General features: G+C 41.0%; 1 protein-coding gene across 1 annotated transcript in view; it reads right to left on the reverse strand.

The window, feature by feature from the left end:
- The window catches only part of GRIN2A (glutamate ionotropic receptor NMDA type subunit 2A), a 523,774-nt gene that overhangs the window by 138,935 nt on the left and 363,194 nt on the right, over positions 1–21,645 (reverse strand). Inside the window, exons 7-10 of the mRNA XM_075899286.1 lie at positions 14,455–14,660; positions 12,888–13,056; positions 12,596–12,749; positions 6,135–6,260 (exon numbers count right to left, since the gene is read on the reverse strand). Of these exons, the coding sequence (XP_075755401.1) occupies positions 6,135–6,260; positions 12,596–12,749; positions 12,888–13,056; positions 14,455–14,660 (655 nt within the window). The remainder of the gene's footprint in view (positions 1–6,134; positions 6,261–12,595; positions 12,750–12,887; positions 13,057–14,454; positions 14,661–21,645) is intronic.

Here is a 21,645-nt window from a genome sequence, read left to right on the forward strand (position 1 = left end):
CCGGCTTCCCCGCGCTTTGCAAAGCCGCGGGGGGGCTCGGGCAGCGGGGCACCCCAGGCGCGCCTGGGCTGCTCCGCTGCCGGCGTCCTCAGAGGCGCTCCCCGTCTCCCTGGTCTGCTGGTCTCCAGCAGACCAGGGAGACGGGGAGCAAAGCCGCGGAGGACCCAGGCGGCGGGACGCGCAGCATCTCGGTCCGCCGCCCGAGTCTTCCTGGTCTGCTGGGGTGGGGGGGGCGCAGCTAGTACGCCCGCCCTCCCCCCCCAGCAGACTAGGCTTTTCTCCGGACGCCTGTGGCAGAGCAGCTGGGGTGCTGCCGGTTGGTCCCGCAGCGCCGCTCTGGGTGCTACTGGTGCAACCCAGCAGCACCCCAGCTGCTCTGGTCCTGATTCAGCCGCTGCTGGTCAGTTTCAGCAGCGGCTGAATCAGGACACCTGGGGCAGAGCAGATGGGGTGCTGCTGCATTGCTCCAGTAGTGCCGAGGAGCGGCGCTACTGGAGCAACCCAACAGCACCCCAGCTGCTCTGCCCCAGGCGTCCCCAAGTCAGCTTCTGCTGAAACTGACCAGCGCTAACTACAGGAAGCCTGAGGCAGAGTTGCTCTGCCCCAGGCTTCCTGGAATCAGCTGCTGATCAGTTTCAGCAGCAGCTGACTTGGGGACGCTTGGGGTTCTTAAATTGATTCTGTATGTAAATCAGAACTGGCGGTCAGTTTCAGCAGCGGCTGAATCTGGACGCCAGTTCCGACTTACATACAGATTCAACTTAAGAACAAACCTACAGTCCCTATCTTGTACGTAACCCGGGGACTGCCTGTATACCAAAGGATACAATTAAAAAAATGAACACATATGAAAAGGACAAATCACATTTCAGAACAGAAGAGGGATGCGGGGGGGGGGGGGAGAAAGGAAGGAAGGTAAGTGTCTGTGAATTGATGATATTAGAGGTGGGGAGAGTGGGATGTTTGTGAGCTAATGGTATTAGAGGTGATAATTGGGGAAGCTATCTTGGTAATGGGTAAGATAGTTTGAGTGTTTGTTCATTCCTTCTCGGAGAGTGTCGAATTTTAACATGAATGACAGTTCAGAGGATTCCCTTTCAAGTGCAGATGTAAAAGGTCTTTGTAGCAGAATGCAGGTGGTTAAGTCATTGAGAGAGTGTCCTTTCTGGTTAAAATGGCAAGAAACTGTTTTTTCTTTGTGATCTTGTCTGATATCAGTTTTGTGGGCATTAATCCTTTGGCGAAGTGTCTGAGATGTTTGTCCAATGTACATAGCAGACGGACACTTTCGGCACATGATAGCATAAATTATATTTCTGGATGCGCAGGAATATGTGTTCTTGATCTTATAACTCACTTGGTTAGGTCCAGTAATGGTATCAGCAGAATGAATATGTGGACAAAGCTGGCAACGGGATTTGTTGCAAGGGAAGGTACCAGGGTTGGTATTCATGTTAAAATTCGACACTCTCCAAGAAGGAATGAACAAACACTCAAACTATCTTACCCATTACCAAGATAGCTTCCCCAATTATCACCTCTAATACCATTAGCTCACAAACATCCCACTCTCCCCACCTCTAATATCATCAATTCACAGACACTTACCTTCCTTCCTTTCTCTCCCCCCCCCCCCCCGCATCCCCCTTCTGTTCTGAAATGTGATTTGTCCTTTTCATATGTGTTCATTTTTTTAATTGTATTCTTTGGTATATATGGTTGTGACTATTTTCTTCCACTATTTGATCTGAGGAAGTGGGTCTGGCCCATGAAAGCTCATCATCTGATAAACCATCTTGTTAGTCTTTAAAGTGCTACATTGTCCTGCATTTTGCTTCAGCTACCCCAGACTAACACGGCTACATTTCTATCACTTTCCTTTTTTAAGTAACTTACTTTGATCTGTTTGTTTTCACTTGCAATCACTTAAATCCTACTGTACTAAAAACAGTTGCATTTACTACTATTTACACAGGCTTAGTGTAAAAAATTGTTACGTGTGGGGAATATCAAATGTGCCCTAGAAATGCTAGAATTGCATTTTCCTAGAGTTGAACTGATTCAGTGTCTGCATTAGTCTTAAAGGGGGCGGTAAACCCAACTCTGTTCCTTGTCTGGGGGAGACCAGAGAATCTGAGCTAGCAGAACAGTGTGTTGGGGAGCCCCAGAGAACAAAAAGGCAGGTGTCAGTAGCATGATAAGCACTTTGGGGAAAAATCCGAAGGGGTTTTCTGTGACTGCATGCCATCACAGTGGCACAGCAAGAAGGGTAATGTGCACAGCTGGTTGCTCTGGTTGATAGTAGCGATTTTAAGTGTGTTCTAAGTGTAGTGTTTAGTGAACCAAGTAGTTGCTGGTTTGTTGTTTTCTGTTTGCTTACTTTGGGTAAGGAAAATAGAGGCAGGAAAATCAGCAAAAAGAATGAGAAAAAAACTGGAACGTCAAAGAGCCTAAGCAGCAGAGAAGAAGGCAGAATATAAAAGACAAATGGAAAGAAAAAAGCGTGAGGTAGAAGCCATGCTGCCAGGAAAAAGGCTGCCCATGAGAAAGCCCTGGAACTCTTGAAAAAGCTTAAACAAAAGGCTGCTCATGAGCTAACTCTAGAAATCCAGAGGGAAGCCTAAAAGCTGCGTGAGGAGAGGGAGAGACTGAATGAACTGGTTGTATTTGACTAAGAGTTAGCATCCCAATGCTGTAAGACCCTCCTCTCCAAAAATCCAAGAGTAGGATGAACTGTGCCAGCTTATAATGAGTCTAGAGATATTGCTGAATATTTCATCACCTTTGAAAGTGTGCACTTGGTCAAAATGGAATTCCAATAGTAGGTGGTATGGTCACATGTCTTACTAGTCCAGTCACCTTTGGATTTACAAACTAAACAAGGCTGTTTACAAGTTATTCAACTGATCACCCAATGGTTCATGCTTCTGAAGCACAAGTGATGGCTCTCAATAGAACTTTTTATAATATAAACAGTCTCATACGCCTATTTCTAACTTTCCATACAAGAATGATACATGCACCAAAATAGGATATACAGATCCAGCAGACTCTGTAACATTCAGATTGATAAATTACATAAGGTACATCTTTGAGCTATGCATGTTTATATTCTTAAGCCCAATTTCATAAAGCATGGGTGGGGGAATGTCACAGTTCTACAGCCATGCTTGTGGAGTTGCCCAGTGAACTGAACCACAGGGCTCTCCTGAGAATCAGTGGCAAAAGAAGCAGTACTCCCAGTGTTGGCAGCTCCTTCAGTAAGGCTGTAATGATACCACCCCTAACCATGCCCTTTTGAGGCCTTAACAGCTCCACTGACAGGAGATGCAATTGCATAGAAGGGCTGGTGCAGAGCTGGAGTCCTTATAGACACGCTGGAGGCATGCTCAGCATGGGGCCATCCAGCAGCACCATGTTCTGCTCCTTTCGCCACTGTTGTTCCTGGGAAAGCCTTGCAATTCAGAAATCAGTATCTGGCCCAGCAGGAGGACAGCCCACTCTCTGCCCCTCCCCCAAGTAATGTTGGATAAAACGGGACAAGGAGAGCATGAGGACTATGGGCTGAGGTCAGGAAGAAGTTACCTAGAGGCTTCACATAGAGGCGTCACATGCCCTGCCTTTATCTGGTGCTCCCATTGTGTCTCTGCCATGATTTACCGACACAAGTATCCTGATGATTCCAAGACACATGTGGTTGGAATTAAAGGGGGGTATTGACATATATTCAGTGAAGATGGAAGGCCTGATGCCTAGGGACAACAATTAAGACTTTGGTAATATAAAGCAAAGTTAAGCTGTGAGGAAAAAGGAGGCTTTTCTAATAGAATTCCTACTTCAAAGTAGGAATAAGAGATCCTCCGGAAAAGGGCTTTATTCCGGAGGATCGCGCCAGTCTAGACACTTTTTTCCGGCTTTTCCCCAAGCCGGAAAAAAAGCGGCGGCCATGTTTATTTAAATCCCGCGGGGGATATTTAAATCCCCCGCGGATTTCCCTATTCCCAAATTCAAAATTAGCATGCCCCTTCCGAAGAAGGGGCCAGTGTAGACGTAGCCACCGAGTTCATGGTTTAAAACATGTTTCTCCAAGTGTTCCATGGGCCTGCTTTGAGAAACCAGCTAGCAGGCCCACGCCGCTTTGTTTATCTAAAGGGTCTATAGCCACGGAGCCTTGCAGCTCCCAGTGGCTCTGGTTCACCATTTCCCCTGGCTCCCCTTGGCTGGAAACACTGAATGGGAGCCACAAGGCTCTGTGGCTATGGACCTTTTAGGTAAACACAGTGGCAGAGGCCCACTAGCAGCTTTCCCAAAGCAGGCCCGACAATCACTTTGAGACACACTGGTGTAAAACACTAAACGGTGCCATGCACAGGCTATCAACACATTGCAGGAGGAGTAATGGTAGTTGGAATTAGGGGCTTTAGTTCGAGCTACCTAGACCTTGCCGAGTGTAGCCGCGGGCAGGGAGTCCGAACTACCAGGCATTTAAAAATGGTGGTGCCCGGGAACATGCAAATAAAGCCCGGGATATTTTAATCCCGGGCTTCATTTGCAAGTTCAAATGACTACATTAACCACCCTAGTTCGAACTAGGGAGGCTAGTGTAGACATACCCTTGGTGTGTTGGCTATTTGTGCAAGCCAACATGATACACAGAGGGGCCAAACATTCAGCCAAATATTTATCCTGATTGATGGAGTAGGAGACCTGGTGGGACATTTCACTGGTGAATCCTGGCTCCTATAGTGGCATCTGTTTAATTTTTCATGGCCTGATTTTCAAAGGCATTGAGTCAGATTCAAGTAGCCAGGACCTCAGGAAGTCAGATAAGCTCTATTTTAAAATTATGTCAAGAGTAAATATCTTTGCTCATCAGCAGATGTACAACAGTTATACAATATGATTTTCCTCTGAAAATAACAGATCTTCGTAACACTTAATGCATTAAGATAGATCAGACTATTAAAACCATTAGGGTTTGTTAATATTTTATAAAGATTAAACTATGAAGGCTGCTGGATATCTAAGAATTAGAGGAAAATGGCTAGATAGAAAAAGTAGAAATATTGCTCCTAAACTGCTTCTTTTACTGGTTGTTTTCATAAGGAATCTCTTCAGAAAATATTCCTAAATTCTTTTGAGAGAAATCCTGAGGAAAAATATAGTATGTCAAAAGTTTATTAACAATTGATATTTATAATCTGCCAAAGGTGGGTCTTCTACCTATTTCCTTAATTTATTATATGAGTACCTTTCTTCATAGTATCTGAGCATCCTGACACTTATGACACATGCTAGAATCTACTAACAGCATACAATAGTTCCTATGTCATTCCTCAACTTGAAAAGTTGTACTATAAAATAAAAAATGTGTGTTGCAGAATTTAAAAAAGCTAACCTATTAAACTGAATGTAAAATCACTAAGTTAGACGCACAGCATGATATAAATGCATATAAGAAATACTGACTCTTGGAGCAAAAGTGCTTCCACTATAGTTTATCATTTGATTTAATTGACATAGGTACATTCCCCATAATTTGATGTAGTGGTATAATTTGAAAGTCATTTTTTGGGGGAAATAAAGGAGTGAGTTCAACATACAGCTTTGCACATTATATTTTAAGGAGCATGGCTGCTCCAAGCTTCCCTTTTTAGAGATGAGTTTATTGCAAGGGATTTTTTTTTTAGCAAGGACTGTATTAGTGGTTTAGATCAATGAGTTTGAATGCTCAGTCAGTTCCCAAGAATCAATGGGAACTTGGCACGGCTACATTTCTATCACTATTGGAGTACAAGGAAACTGTAATCAGATTAATATGTGCTAATATACAACTGTATTAATTCCAGATATTTCCCATATCAGTACTCTGGGCTTACTATGGTACCTTGACCACTACATAACTTCAATGTGATTTTTCTATAATAACACTCATTCACCAACGTAGTTATTACAATATATTAATATGAAACATGACAAGACAGGCTTTCAAGCTGAGAAACATTTTAGTTAGAATAAATGTAATTATAAAGCTATTCAAATTGCTTTAATATTGTTATTTGTTTTGAGAGGTGGGAAGGGAGGGAGGTGTGTAATTCTTCACAGTCCTTGATTTTGTAAAACATAAAGCTTACCTTTCCCTTTCGCTAAGTTCCTGTTATATCCTACAGGACTAAAGTACTCAAATATAAAGACAGCCATGGCGGACACAATGAGAAGCATCACAAACATCATCACCCAGACAGAAGCACTAAAAGGCTCTGCAGCAAAACAGACAAAAGAAACAAACACAATTCATTAAACTAGTCACAGCACAACAAGAATTCTAATGTCTAGCAACTTTTTTGTAAACTATCTTTTACCACCAAAACACTAACTATGTAACGATATAGAATGAGAGGTCTGGTTGAATGGAATATTGAAAGAGGAAGAACCTGCAATCTGTCCTTGATTGCTGCTTCTATATTTAATTGTAAATAAAATTAAAATATTAATTCATCTTGAGTTGAAATTCAAGAATGGAGGCTGCATTTTGCTATAAACACTGGGCAAAATCTATCTCACATTAAATTTTAGTTTGATTTTTATCACATATCTACTGATTATTTGGTTCTCAATTATATAAGCATCTTGTAATTTTTGTTTATACATTTAATTATATATGCCTATATAAATATAACCACCCTAATCTATCTGAATCAGGATTATAATGAAGTACATATTCATCTCTTCCCCCCTCCCCCCATTTTCCCCCATTTATCTTAGCTAAGCCAAACTGTCAGGAAAAAGGGTAAATATCCGACTTTACAGACAAATTTAAAGAAAAACATTTACCATGCTCAGAAAAGGAAAGGATTTGCTGCTTGGAGAATCAGTTTATACCCATAATTATTACAAATATTACAGTTCTATTGAGGTTAGTACAATGAATCTATAATTTCTGAGCCTGTGATGATGAATCAGGGAATTTAGGTATCTTGCTGTGGGGACATCACTCAGATGCCTCATGTAAGGGCATGTGACCACAGAACACTGAAGAGAGCTTTTACTTTACTTTTTTTCTTCTCTTCCATTGAGCAGGCATTGCTATATGTTTCTACAATATGCAAAGATACCAGTTTGCAAGTTACATTTTAATCTCTGGATTAAAAGTTTCTTAAGGTAAATAGTAACAGTTCTTGGCTGGCTTTTTAGCAGGTGTATCAATTTTGCTAAATTTGAATGACATGTTTTGAAAGATCATTTGAAAAGGGAGTGATAGACAGAGATGTATTTATTTAAATAAGATATCTCAGACCCATCTGAAATGAGAATAAAATTGCTGGCACAATGTAGCAAATAAGCAAAATAAGAAGTTTCTTAAGAGGTACAGGAAACTTCCACATTCATTTGGAAGTACACAGACATAAGGGAAGCCCTTTTAAGAAACCCAGCATTTGTTGATAACTGCTAATAATTGTAAGCTTCAGGAGGGTAGCTGAGTTAGTCTGTATAGGATAAACTTAAACAACAAATGGTCTGGTAGCACTTTATAGACTAACAAGTAGATAGTATCATGAGCTTTCGTGGGCACAGACCACTTCTTCAGATGACCAGAGTGTTAATTATTCTTATATCGATTGGCATAAGAGACATAAAAATGAGAGGTTAGGATGTATTTTCAAAGCAGTATTGAAAACCCAAAGATAATTTGAGAGGCTGATTTAGAAAAAAAAACTTAATACATTTTAATTTGGGAGAACCTAGTCAAGACACGACTTGAAATACTGATCAGAGGTTATAGAGTACAGTATTAGAAAAATTGTCTCAGAGGTAATAGAATGTCTGAGGATTTCTGTTCAGAAATAAATATTATATACAAAATATTCAAAACTCAGCTCAAATTAAACTCGAATAGAAATAAAACAGAACAGGGCACTGCAGCTAAGCTGAGCTATAAATACAAGTTTAAGAAATTGCTCTTAAATAATATAAAAAGCCTGGTGATGAGGTGGAGAATTTAAAAAAACAAACAGAAGCAAACCAAAAAGAGCAAAAAGCAGCACTGAACAACAAATGTAGACTAAATAACTAAGTGGATCTTCATATCTCACATTGTTACTTATAACAGGTCTGACCCAGTCATATGGTGTGTGAAGGATCGGAAGAGAGAGGGCATACAGACCCTGTTCAACCTGCCTCCAAGGCAAGCGTCTAATAATAAAGCAGTGTCAGCAAAAGTTACAATCTACTAAAAATATATTAGAAAAAATGTGTTTAAATGATACCATCATGTACATAATTTGATTCGAAAGAGCAGAATTTCACCAAAGGTAAGACAAGAAAAAGAAATGCTACGGTGCATGTAACCTATCCATAGAAGTCATGCATACAAAGGATGAGCTTTCCGTTGGGAGGGATACTGCTGGCTCTCTCATTTATATCTAGGCGATCTCTCTCAAAGGTAGGAATTTTCTAAACAATAGGAAGTAGGTCAGGGCAATCAGTGCAGATTTAAAAAAAAACTACTTGCAGGATCTGATTTGTAAGATATGTAAAAGGGAATAAGGGAATTTGTGTGCAGCCATCTTGGTCTTGTTAACAAGAGAGCAAGAGTCAGGCTAAGTCTGTGGCCTGACAACGTGAGATCTGTAATTAGACGCTGCCTTTGCCTCTTGCCTCCATACGGAGATAAGGACAGAATGCTGACTCTGGCATGGACCTTGAGATATGGAGCATCTGGGTGGAACTAAAATAACTGTTAATCATTGGTGTTTGTAATGGGAAGGAGACTAGTTGTTGTTATTATATCTAATAGACAGTATATAAACTGCTTCATAATTGCTTGTATTCGAAGATCTGCCTCGGGGGGGGGGGCTCCCCCCTGTCTGAACCAGTTTTTCCCTTGCTGCAGCTCATAATAAAACTGCCTCTGGCTACTTGTTGCTTAAACACAACACAGAGTGAAGGCTTGTTTTCTTCCACAACTTGTAATATTATAGTTAAGATATTCATAAACATTTTATAAAATATTATGAACTTGAAAACGTAACAGCAAATAGAGGAGCAATGCAATCAGATTCTTGGGGATTTAGATGTTTTAGTTCAATGTGCACAAGTACAGGATAAGTCTGAAGGAAATAAAGGTAGAGAGAACTGATCATAAATAGAATGATAATGCAGTACAATTAAATCTCTTTATTTGAGAACCCTCAGGACCTGACCGGTTCCGAACCAGACAAATTTCTGGACCACAGGAGGTCAATATTGTCTACTAGTATTACCAACACTTCCACTGCTTACTGAGCTGTTAGAGGATATTTAGAGGTAAATTAGAGCTAAATAATAGCTCAGAACATTGAGAGCTAGGACTGGTGACTATGAACAACTTTATAGGACCATGGGAAACTTGGCTACACCTATGAAAAGTAGACATCCAAATAACTAATATTATTCCAGATGATGGATGTTTCTGGACCAGAGAGTTCTGGATTAGTGAGATTCAACTTATACTGATCTAGAAATGAATATGTAGTTATCATAGAAAAATTCTCATTGCAAATATTATCCTCAACTCTATGTGGACACAGCAGTAGAAGAATAACAAACATATTAGACTCATCTTAAGATTTTTTTAAAATTAATCTTTAGTAAAGGTTGTACTATAAAAAGCATCTTTACATTTGTTTCAACAAGCGTTCGATCAAGACCTTAAAAGATCTGAAACATAGGGTATGTCTAGACTACATGCCTCTGTTGCCAGAGGCATGTAAATTAGACTACCTGACATAGTCAATGAAGCCGGGATTTAAATAAAAAATGCATTGGTAATCCTGACCATGCACCCACATAATAGAGACAGCACACAAACAATACACGCTTCAGTCCCAGGCATTCTTCACTATTTTTGTTGCAGCAGGATTTGCTGCTGTGTGAACTGACAATGCTGCAGTCAGATGGTTACACTTAGAGTACTTTCCATGATCAATGAAGTAATGGTTGACAGACTCTCCCATGCTTTATGAAATGGACTTATGGACACAAATATACATAACTCAAAGATGCTTGGGACAAATTGCCTCCTGTAATCTATCAATCTTCATGTCATAATTCACTGGATCTGTTTATCTTACTTTGATATATGCATCATTCTTGTGTGTAAAAAAAAAAAAAAAAAAAAAAAAAAAAAATTAGACTTAAGGAGTACGGAATGCTTTATGGTTTTAAATGTGCAAAGGAAAGCCATCAAGGTGTTTTCAATGCTGGGATGCCTCAATATCTGAGCAATCATATGTAAATAGCCTTTTGTCCTTAGGAAGTCACATGCTCTCCCTAAATGGTAGGGACTGACCAGGCAGAAGTGGGAATCTTTAAAACAATAGCAAACTAGTAGGTTTTTGTTGCTGGCTGGCATGGCACATTCAAGGGACTGAAGCAAAGACCCCAATGAGTGGGAGACCCTGGTTTGATGGCTTAGCTGGAAAAGGAACAGTTTTAAGGTGAATGTGTAATAAGCTTGTACTGAGGTTTTAGTGTTAGAATTAGCTAAAATGTTTGCTGTTATTTTAAATTTGTAATCTACTTTGCTCTGCCTGTTCTCACTTATTACCACTTAGATCCTGCAGCTTATCCTACTTAGTAAAATCACTTTTATTTATTATCAAGCCCAGTGTAAATAATTGTTGCCTGGGAGAGCAATCAGTGCATGCATTCCCCCTTTCATTGTTTAAAGGTGCTTACCTAATAATTCACTTGGGGTTCTGATCCCATTTGGGGAGTGATATCCTGAGAACCTGGGCCCAAAACTGCATTTTCCTTGGACCTGAAGAGTTTTAGTGTCTGTACTGCTTCTCAGGGGAGCAGTGATCTCAGCTCTGTTGCTTGGCTGTGGGAGACCACATAGCTGGCCCAGCAGGACAGAGCAGTGAGAAGTCCTAGAGAGCAAGAAGGTGAGTAGCAGTGGCCTGGTCAGCATGCTGGGAAACACCCCTAAAGGGTCTTCTGTGACCACACCCTGTCACGATGGTCTTTCAGTGAACCAGTAGATTAATTCTAGTTATTTACAGAGGGTGAAATTCTCTCTATTGCAAAATTGCACAAGAGTTTAGGTAGAGTATAGGAGTGAACTAAACCCTGCACCCCCACACAATATTATCTGGTACTTCGTGATAACTAGTTGTAGCTTCACTGGAAAACATGAGAACTATTGCAAATTTAATGCTATTGCAAGACACCAAATTATTTATATCATTATTGCACTGATGGATGTGGTCTGTACATGTTAAACTTTTACTTTACATTGCCTGGGGAATTTCAGTTCTGTACAGTTTTCCTTAAATATTTCCAATGCCGATAATATTGACATTATTTTCCCCCAGTCCTGTCCCTGAAAGCAGCACTGTAACATGCAAATTCTACAGAGAGGAGAATCCATGAGAGATAAGGATGTAAAATATTTCAGAAGGTGCATTTTCTGCCCTGGAAAGACTGGGGAATACCTCATAGCATTTTTAATCACTCTCTTTATCAGTTGTAGATGGAGATGATTCTATTTACTTCAGCTACAATTTAGCCCAATTATGAGAAGCAGAGACACTGAGGTAAGAAGGTAAATAGGGGGAGGAGAGGGAAAAATAAAACGAAAAGCTATAAAATGAAAGAAATATATAGCAAGATTGAGGGAAAAGAAAGAAAATAGAAGAATTTAATCCCCGAGTCTTATCACTTTCCTATACTATGATTTGCTTTTCCTTCAATGTCTCCATTCTTCATCTCTCTGCAAAATTCAGAACGCAGAATGGAAAATTGACTCAGAAGTTAACTAGGTTCTGTATGTTACTCAGTTAATGCAAATTATTTTTTAGTATTTAAAGTCACATCCTTGTGTTGTCAACTAGAATTTAATCTCACTGTACATTAATTCTTTTTTCATTCACTCCAGAAGGTTTTTCTCTTATTAATACTGAGTTTACAAAATATAAGAGATGGGGAACTAATTATGGCATATAGGGTGATAAATATTATGCAGCCAGAACATAATTTTAAGAGGTAATTCTCTACAGGAAACTATTTTTGAGAAATGTATTTATAGTGAAGTTAATTGACTGGTTCTTAACTAATGCACCCAAAATAGCTAAAATTCCCTCCTTGGTATGTAGTGCACCTCACATACATTAATAGATAAGTCTGCTGTCCAAATTTTCTAACAAGTCAAAAAGTGACAGAAGTGTGTCACAGAAAACTTAGGTACAGGCAGTCCCCGGGTTACATACAAGATAGGGACTATAGGTTTGTTCTTAAGTTGAATTTGTCGGAACTGGTACATATTGTAGGGGAAACTCTAGCCAAACATTTCTCCAGAGCTCAGTTTTATTCTCCCACACCTCACTTCCCTCAGTCCTTTATTCTCAAGCTGAGGTGTCTGCTGAGAAAAGCCGCTCCGCATCTCTCTGGTCTGCTGGGGGGAAGCAGCTAGTGCGGGGTTGCCTCACCCCATTTGTAAGTAGGGATCCGATGTAAGTCAGATCCATGTAACCCGGGGACTGCCTGTATATCAAAAACTGTCAAAGTCTTTGGAAATTCAGTTAAATTGATCTGGAAAGAGAAAATAACATACCTAGAAATGCAGATGGAGAAACTGTACCATTGCTCCTTGACACCATGACACTTATTCCAGTCTCAACAAATGGTACTGAGAAGTCAACCACTTCTGAACGCTCTTCATTAATTGTAAGAGAACCGACAGCCATAACTGCTCTCTGATAGACCACCTGATCCAGAAAGAGAAGGGACATGAAGAGAAGAAATCAACAATGTTACCCTTACGTGGTATGCCTTATTTCCCCAAATTAATTCAAGCACTTGTTTGACAAGTTTTTACTTAAGAGTTTTTACCTAACAGAACTTACTTCACCAATCATTCCATTCCATACATTATTGACCTTTTTGCCATGCTTCCCATTGGTCACCAGATATAGGTCATATGTGAACTTCACAGTTCTAGATAACTTCTTCAGGATGTCAATGCAGAATCCCTTGCAACATTTCTTGATGTTAGTTCCTTCATTAGTTGAGTTGCTGATAAGATGACAGAAAGAACCAACCAATTCAGTTATGAAAAACAGAAGATACTACATACCACCAAGGTGAACTGCGCAATTTACCCATTTTTTTTAAAAAAGGGACACCTGCAGAAGGGTTTGAATATGGGACCATCCCTTTAAATATGCAAATATTGGTTGAACTTCATAACATTCCATTTGCTTTTTTGTTTCTCTGGGTGGGTAGTTGAGATTTATAAATGCTTGGTAGAGATCCTGAAGCTTCTGGTCTCTGTCAGTGGGGTTAGAGCATTCCAGTGAGGTTGGTAAATGCCTTTACTATTACTCATTGGCTGTGTCTACATTGACACCCCTTTCCGGAAAAGGGATGCTAATGTAGACTTCGGAATTGTAGACACAGCCATTTTGTTATGTAGATAGTCACAGCTGGGTTAAGGGCCTGATTCAACACTACTGAAAACAATGAGATATTTCCTCCTATTGACCAGTATGGCACTGGATTAGCCTTGATGACAAGTCCAATATTCCAGAGAAAATCACAAACAGAGGCAGCAATAGAGCCTGGGAACCTTAGTCTGATAAGCATAACACAGAGTTTTCCCTTACTAAAAAGATGTAGTTTGTATAATATTATACATCTGCCACTGTCAGAGGATTCATCAAACCAGGAGAATTTCAACATGACTGAACATTCTTAAATCAGTTTTAAGAGCCCATGTTAACCTTTTCCCAGGAGTGGAATCTATGTCTATATGACTCAAATGACTACGTGGCCTTTTTTAGAAAAAACTTCCCCTGTGTCTAGACTGCAGCCGCATTCTTTCAAAAGTAAATCAGAGGAACGTGCCAGTTTTTTCGACTGTAGAAAAAACTTGTTTTACAAGGAAGAATGCCTTTTTTCAAAAGTGCTCTTTTGAAAAAAGGCGCTATATAATGCAAACTGTGCTTTTTTTGAAAGAACATCCAGACTGCCTGCATGCTCTTTCGAAAAAGTGGCTTGCTTTTTCGAGAGTACTGGTTGTAGTCTAAACACTGTTTTTTTAAAAGCTTTTTTGAAAGTATCTTTCGAAAAAGCCTCTTTCAAAAGAGACTTGCAGTCTAGACATAGCCTAAGTCTTCATGACTGAGAATTTACTGTGAACGTCTTATCCAGATATTGATTTACTATGATGTAAATAATATTATTCACTCTCAATTGTATAATCGTCCAAATTACAGAAAGGAAAACTGTGTACAAAGACATGAATCATGGGGCAAAAGAAAGAAATGCAGAAGGAATGGAGAAGAGAAAAATAGAAGAGAAAATTGAAATATATTTAAAAAAATGCAAAATAAAGGAAAGAATTGATGGGAAGAAAACAAAGCTAAAGATCAGATGTATTTGAAAACATTGTGCAAGAAAATTTATACTTACTTAATTTTGACAAATTTACGACATGGCACCGTATTTTTTACACAAGTTTCTGTCAAAGGATCCATATCCTCAACTATGACAAATGGAGCCTCCTCCAGGGTAACAATACTCAAGTGGTTGTCATCAGGGTCACTGTCTGCGAAAGAACTAAATCTTGGCCACACAGAATACCTCAGGCTTAGGGTCTTGTTCTCCCATTTTCCTACCTGAAAAATGAAGACATGCACACTGTTGACACATGCTTGCTAGGTGTCGTCACTCTTTGGCTGTGTCTAGACTGCATCCCTTTTCCGTAAAAGGGATGCAAATTAGACATATCGCAATTGCAAATGAAGCGGGGATTTAAATCCCCCCCCACTTCATTAGCATAAAAATGGCTGCCGCTTTTTTCCGGCTCGGCGCTTTGCCGGAAGAAAGCGCCAGTCTAGATGCAGATCTTTCAGAAAATAAAGCCTTTTCCGAAAGATCCACGTCTAGACTGGCGCTTTTTTCCGGCAAAGCTCCGAGCCGGAAAAAAGCAGCAGCCATTTCCATGCTAATGAAGTGGGGGGGATTTAAATCCCCGCTTTATTTGCAATTGCGATATGTCTAATTTGCATCCCTTTTACGGAAAAGGGATGCAGTCTAGACACAGCCTTTCAGATGCAACTTTTAGTGGTCTAGTACATAGCTTCAAACAAATTGTACTGGAAAATCAGTTTTAATTTTCCAACAGAATTGTTTTAGAAATATTCAGCTGACACAATAAAAGAGAGAAACCAGTATGGACAAGTCAACTGAGGATATATAAAAAAGAGCTAGATAAATTCATGGAGGATACAGCCATCAATGGCTATTAGCCAGGATGGGTAGTAATGGAGTCCCTGGCCTCTGTCTGTCAGAGGAGAAGATTCACTTGATGTTTGTCTGTTCTGTTCATTCTCTCTGGGGAACGTGGCGTTGGCCACTGTTGGAAGATACTATACTGGGCTAGATGAACCTTTGGTCTGACCTAATACAGCCGTTCTTATTTTCTTATATTTGCACTACTCTGCAGCAGCAACAGGCACCCCCAACTGTTCAGTCTAAAACACATGCAGTTTTCCCTGCTCTGAAGAGTTTCCTCAGCCCTAACTTCTGTACCTCACACACATCTGAACCCTCTAACATGAGTCTTCCCCTCTCCCCCACACACAGTCTACCCCACACTTAAATATCTTACAGGTACTATTGTATGGCCATGCACTCCCCTACCTCCAACCTTATACCCCTCAAAGGGACGGGCAGATTGATAGGATAGTATCTGTAAGAAATTTAAGTTACCTTCACCCCTGGTTCATTCCCTCTGAAATATTGCACTGGCCACTGCCAGAAGATGGGATACTGGTCTAGAGCAGTTCCTAAACTTTTCGGCATCACGTACCCTTTTTGATTTTTGAGAAACCCTCATGCCTTCCCCAGCAGCAAAACTTGTTGAGCAAAAAACAGTTTGGTCTAAACCCATGGTCTAGAGGGACCTTTGGTTTGACCCAGTATGGCTGTTCTTATGCTCTGAGGGTATGTCTACACTACCCCGCTAGTTCGAACTAGCGGGGTAATGTAGGCATACCGCACTTGCAAATGAAGCCCTCATTCCACGAGGAGTAACGGTAGTTCGAACTAGGAAGCCTAGTCCGAACTACCTAGTTCGAGCCGCGGGTAGCCGCGCGGCACGGGGTTCGAACCAGCCGGGATTTAAAAATGGCGGCGCCCGGCTTATGCAAATGAAGCCCGGGAAATTCAAATCCCGGGCTTCATTTGCAAGTGAATGCATACCTACATTACCCCGCTAGTTCAAACTAGTGGGGTAGTGTAGACATACCCTGACTGAAGAGTGATGTATTAAATCATTGTTAGAGTTGACTAAGTGAAGCACCAACGATTTCACTTTTCTGTGACCTGTAAAAATGACCAGCCCTAATGTCATATTTGGCAAACATGAACTCCAGTTGTGCATGTTTTACTTATTAAAAATAATTTATTCTAGCTTCTAACTTTACTGTAAATTTTATATTTTAATTTAGTTTTAAAAATTTGACCTCATTCCTAAGGTTATAGCCCTAATCCTGATCAATCCTGCATAAGTTTTACACCAGTGCCACTTACGTGACTGATTTAAAATAGAGTAATAAAGATTAAAATAAGGCTCAATATCAGTCTCTGCTCAACTAGTCTTAACTCTTTCTTTGTCCAAACAGTGACTATTTCCACATATTAGTTCAATACTTTGGGAACCCTTTTCATCTCTTTCCTCTTCAGACTTTTTAGCTGCTTGGCAACTGCAAATCCAATTGCATGGTTTACCTGAGCCCTCTGGTGATACAAAGTGCAAATAAGTGATTAAGCCACTTACCATTCATCCTAAGAATGTTTCCCAATCCCTGACTAATTTAGCAAAAACCCATTTAATAACATAATAATGAATCTGACAATCATTTCTTTCTCTAAAAACCAGACTGGAATTAACAATACAATCTGTTAGGCCAGATTCATGAAAGCAACATAGGGTTTGGTGGTATTTCTACATTCTTTTAGAAATTAAAAGACTAAATACTATTGATGTTTTGTCATCTTTAAAAATTAAACTGAGATAAATGAGGTTCAATTTCATTATAAATTGAAAACTGACCATTTAAGGGAGAGAGATCACAATCTGATGGTTATTTAAGTATCAGTTTTGTATGAATATGAAAATTCAATCTTACATTCAACTTCCCTAGCTACAAACACTACAGATATCCATCACAAACCCCACAACATTTAATCTTCCAAGAACTCCTGGGGTGCATCTTTTGAAGAACTGGCCTGTTGTCATCCTGGCTTTATATAATTTTCTATTCAGTGACTTAAGTGAAGCACTTCCCAATTGGCTCAAGTGGAAGAGGGAGAGGAAAAACAGGTACCTCACCTAAAATCCTGCAAAAAGAGGATCATCAGAAAATTCAATGGGTGTCTCATAGGTCTCCAGACAGTCATAGGCGAATATGCTGGTAGCACGCTGCTCCCAGACCTATTCTTAACATGAGTGAAATCTTTGGCTCAACTTTGCTGCCATAAATCATTCTCTGTGTGTCTAGACAGCGGCACTATTTTGGGATACTTTCAGTATCCCAGAATAGATATTCTCTGTCTTTTAAACAACCCTGTTATTTTGAAATGGCTTTCGAAATAACAGGCTCGCTATTCCAACGTCCCTGTAAATGTTGTTCCATGAGGATTAAGGGATGTTTTGGAATAGCGTTCTATTTCAAAATTTGGCACTGTGTAGACAGTGCCAAATTTCAAAATAAGCTATTTTGAAATTCACTTGAAATAAGCTATGTAGTTTGAATAGCCCAAATTGCGTAGCTTATTTTGAGCTGTGGGTGCAATATAGACACATCCCCAGTGACCTTGCTGATGGAGATCAGAGTGTGCAGCAGAAGTTAATGCTGCTTTTGGAAACATTTATTTATTTTCTTTTTTCAAGCCATAAACTACTTTTATTTGAATTTTTAGAGTCCTATCTCACATACTCCAGATAGAAGGACTTGTAATCAAATTGATCACATTGCTATCAACCAGAAGTGGAGAAGATCCATGAGAGATGTCCGAGCGCCTAGAGGAGCAGATGCCAACAGCGATTATCATCTTCTTCTTTGCAAGCTGCAGCTCAAGCTGAAATGGCTGAAAAGGACAGACAGAAAGACTGGTGGCCAGCTCTTTGACTCCAGTAGACTAAAACATCCAACAGTGAAGATTCAGTTCACTCTAGAGCTGTCCAACAGATTCAGCCTGCTCGAAGACCTGATAGCAGATGATATTAATATCACTGTGAGGAGATCTAGAAGGTATACCTGGAAACCAGCAAGATTGTACTGGGGTACAAGAAGAAACAGAGAAGGGAGTGGATTTCAGATGCTACATGGCAGCTCATTGAGAACAGAAAAGCGGTTAAAAAGAGCACTTGCAGGCAGTGACGAAGATAAAATAACAGCTGTACAGGTCTACAGGGACCTAAACGTTGCCATGAAGAGAAGTGTACGAAGAGATAAGAGAGCATATGTGGACAATATTGCCATGGAGGCCCAGTTAGCAGTAGACAGAGGTGATACTAGGACAGTGTACAAGATCACCAAGACTCTTATAGGAGACTTTACCAACAAGTCTACTGTAGTAAGAGACAAGAACGGGAAAATGCTGGTGATAGCAAAAGAACAGCTCAGCAGGTGGATGGAACACTTCAGGGAGACTCTCAACAGACCAGACCCAGAGGAAGAGGCTGACATTAGAAGTATGAACCGCCAAGTAGACATGGAATGTGGGGACATCAGTGAGCTGGAGATAGCATACACTATCAAACAGACGAAGGGCAACAGAGCGCTCGAGGAAGACCAGATCACTGCTGAAATGCTTATGGCAGACCTCAAGGCAAGTGCAAAAGCTCTGAAGGGTCTCCTCAACATGGTCTGAGAAGAAGAAAGGGTACCAGAGGCCTGGAAGAAGGGCATCATTGTGAAGTTACCCAAAAAAGGCGATCTGTCCATCTGCGGGAATTGGAGAGGCATTAATCTGCTGTCTGTGCTAGAAAAGATTTTCTGTAGAGTCCTGCTACAGAGAATGCGAAAGGGCATTGAGAAAATCCTCAGAGAAGAACAGGCTGGCTTCAGAAGTGGAAGGTCATGCACGGACCAGCTCTTCGTCCTACGCACCATAGTAGAGCAGTTAATAGAGTGTAACTCTTCGCTCTACATTAACTTCATCGATTTTGAGAAGGTGTTTGATAACATCCACCACCCCTCACTCTGGAGGATTCTACAAGCATATGGGTTCCCCGAGAAGATCATTAACATCCTGAAGGACCTGTACGCTGGGAATCAATGCTGTGTGCGACATGATGGACAGCAGAGTGACTGGTTTCACGTGAAGACGGGTCAGACAAGGCTGGGTAATCTCATCTGTTATCTTCCTTGTGGTCATCGACTGGGTGATGCGCAGAGCCACTGAGGGCAGATCAAGGGGAGTGCTATGGGGACCGACTGCTCAGCTTGAGGACTGAGACTTTGCAGATGACCTGGTGCTTCTCGTGCATGATCAGCAGGGCATCCAAGAAAAGACCGACATTGTTGAACGACAGCCAGAAGCGTTGGGCTCAGAATTTACCCTGACAAGTCCAAAGTGATGAAACTGAGGACAACTAACACCAATGAAACCACCATCATGGGTGAAGAGTTAGAGGAAATAAATGACTTCAGGTATCTCTGCAGTTACATCTCGGCAGACAGCAACATCAACAAAGAGATCTCCGCTAGAATTGATCTGGCAGCACAAGCCTTCCAAAAGCTTAACAACATTTAGAAGTCGTCAGTGTTGCAGACCAGGACTAAACTGAAGATCTATAGGTCGAATGTGCGCTCAGTCCTGCTGTATGCCGTAGAGACTTGGAGGACTAACAAGAAGATTGAGAGCAGACTCAGAGGCTTTGAAGGATGGTGCCTTCGTCATATCCTCAGTCCGCTGGGAACACCATGTTACTAACAAGGAGAAAAGCCAACACACTGGCATCAACAATGTTGTGGATGAGATCAAGCAGAGACACTGGAGATGGCTGGGGCATGTCCTTCCGATGAGCGAAACAAGACTCCCTCATATGGCACTCAGATGGACTCCACCTGGAAAGCGTAGAAGAGGGAGGCCGTTGGGCACCTAGAAGAAGACTGTGGAGGAGGACATGAAAAGGAAGGGCATGACCTGGGAAGAAGTCAGCCGGCTTTCTCAGGACTGTGAAGGCTGGAGAAGATACGTTGGCGCCTTATGCTCCATCAGGAATGAAGAGGACTAATAATAATAAATCTCACATACTATTGATTTTTATTATTAGTCACTGTGCCAATTGCTGTACAGTCAAAAAGATACAAAAGACACAACTACCTCCAAAGAGCTTATGTAAGGCATACCACATGCTTAAATCTACTCCCATTCAGGGCAGCACTTAAGCATATGCCCTCTAGCCTCATTTCTATTCAGTTTGTGTGTTTCTGCCTTCCTGGGATGCATAGGGACTCAGATCAATAATGTTAAATTTTACAAAGAACCCCAAGAATGGTTGCCTATATATTAAGGCTAACCTTTTCAAAGGTGCTGAATAGGTGTCCAATTCTAAATCAATGGGATCTGGGAGCATCCTACTTTGAAAGTTCTGGCCCAAAATTTGATAAATACAACCTTTCTCCATGTAATTCTTTTAATTAAGTCAGTCTATTGTGAGGAAAACAATGTCACACGCGTGAAAATAATGTTGTATATCTGCACAACACAGCTGCATTTCAAAAAGGGATTATCTGCCAGGTGAAAGTATGCAATCCCATTTGCAGCAGTATCCAGGCTAGTGTGTGTTAGCAGACAAACATATGTACATTTTTGCCCATGTGAAACCATTTGATGAACACTGCCAGCTGGTTCTAGGAGAATTGCAAAAGGATTAAAAACTTCAGTCAAAGGACAAACATTGCAATAAAAATAATCTGAATTTTAAAATGCAGATGGAGCATCTACCTACCACCTGCCTATTCATAGGGATATTTAACTAGCGATTAATTTACTAGTCAAGTAATCAATGGCATTTTCATTGAATACTTAACAAATTGATAGGCACTTCCACGTTCCGCCTTTGAAATGAAATGCATTTCAAAGTTGGAATGCCTTGTGGAGCCAAGGGCCAGCAGGAAGTCCTTCTGACTCTGGGCTCCACGTGGGCGCTTCCGCTTTGAAAGGCACAAGGGGCTCTTGTCGGCATTTGGCCTCTGGGAACGGAGATCCTGCATTGTTTTCTCCTCCCTCCTGAGCTCCAGGAGGGACAGGATCTCTGCCCCAGATCAGGAGGGCACCCAGCATTTGGTGCCCCTGGGTGGGTCCTCAGAGCCCAGGTGCTACTCCCTGTGTGGAGGGAGGGCTTGTGGCTATGCCATGGGTCAGCAGGCCTTTAGCACTCAGCTGTGCGGTCAAGGTGCTGCTGCAAGGCTGGCTTCCTGCCAAAAGGCTACTCCAGGGTGCCTGCAGCTTTAAGAGCTGGCAGGAGACAAGAACTATAGTCTTGTAATTAGTGTGGCTGGCGTGTCTACCAGGGCACCTGTGCTTTTTCCTGCCTCTTTTTTCAAAAAAACTCCCTCTTGGTAAATGAGGTTTACCAAGGTC

The sequence above is a fragment of the Pelodiscus sinensis genome, chromosome 16 (genome assembly GCF_049634645.1).
Source record: "Pelodiscus sinensis isolate JC-2024 chromosome 16, ASM4963464v1, whole genome shotgun sequence".
NCBI lineage: Eukaryota > Metazoa > Chordata > Testudines > Trionychidae > Pelodiscus > Pelodiscus sinensis.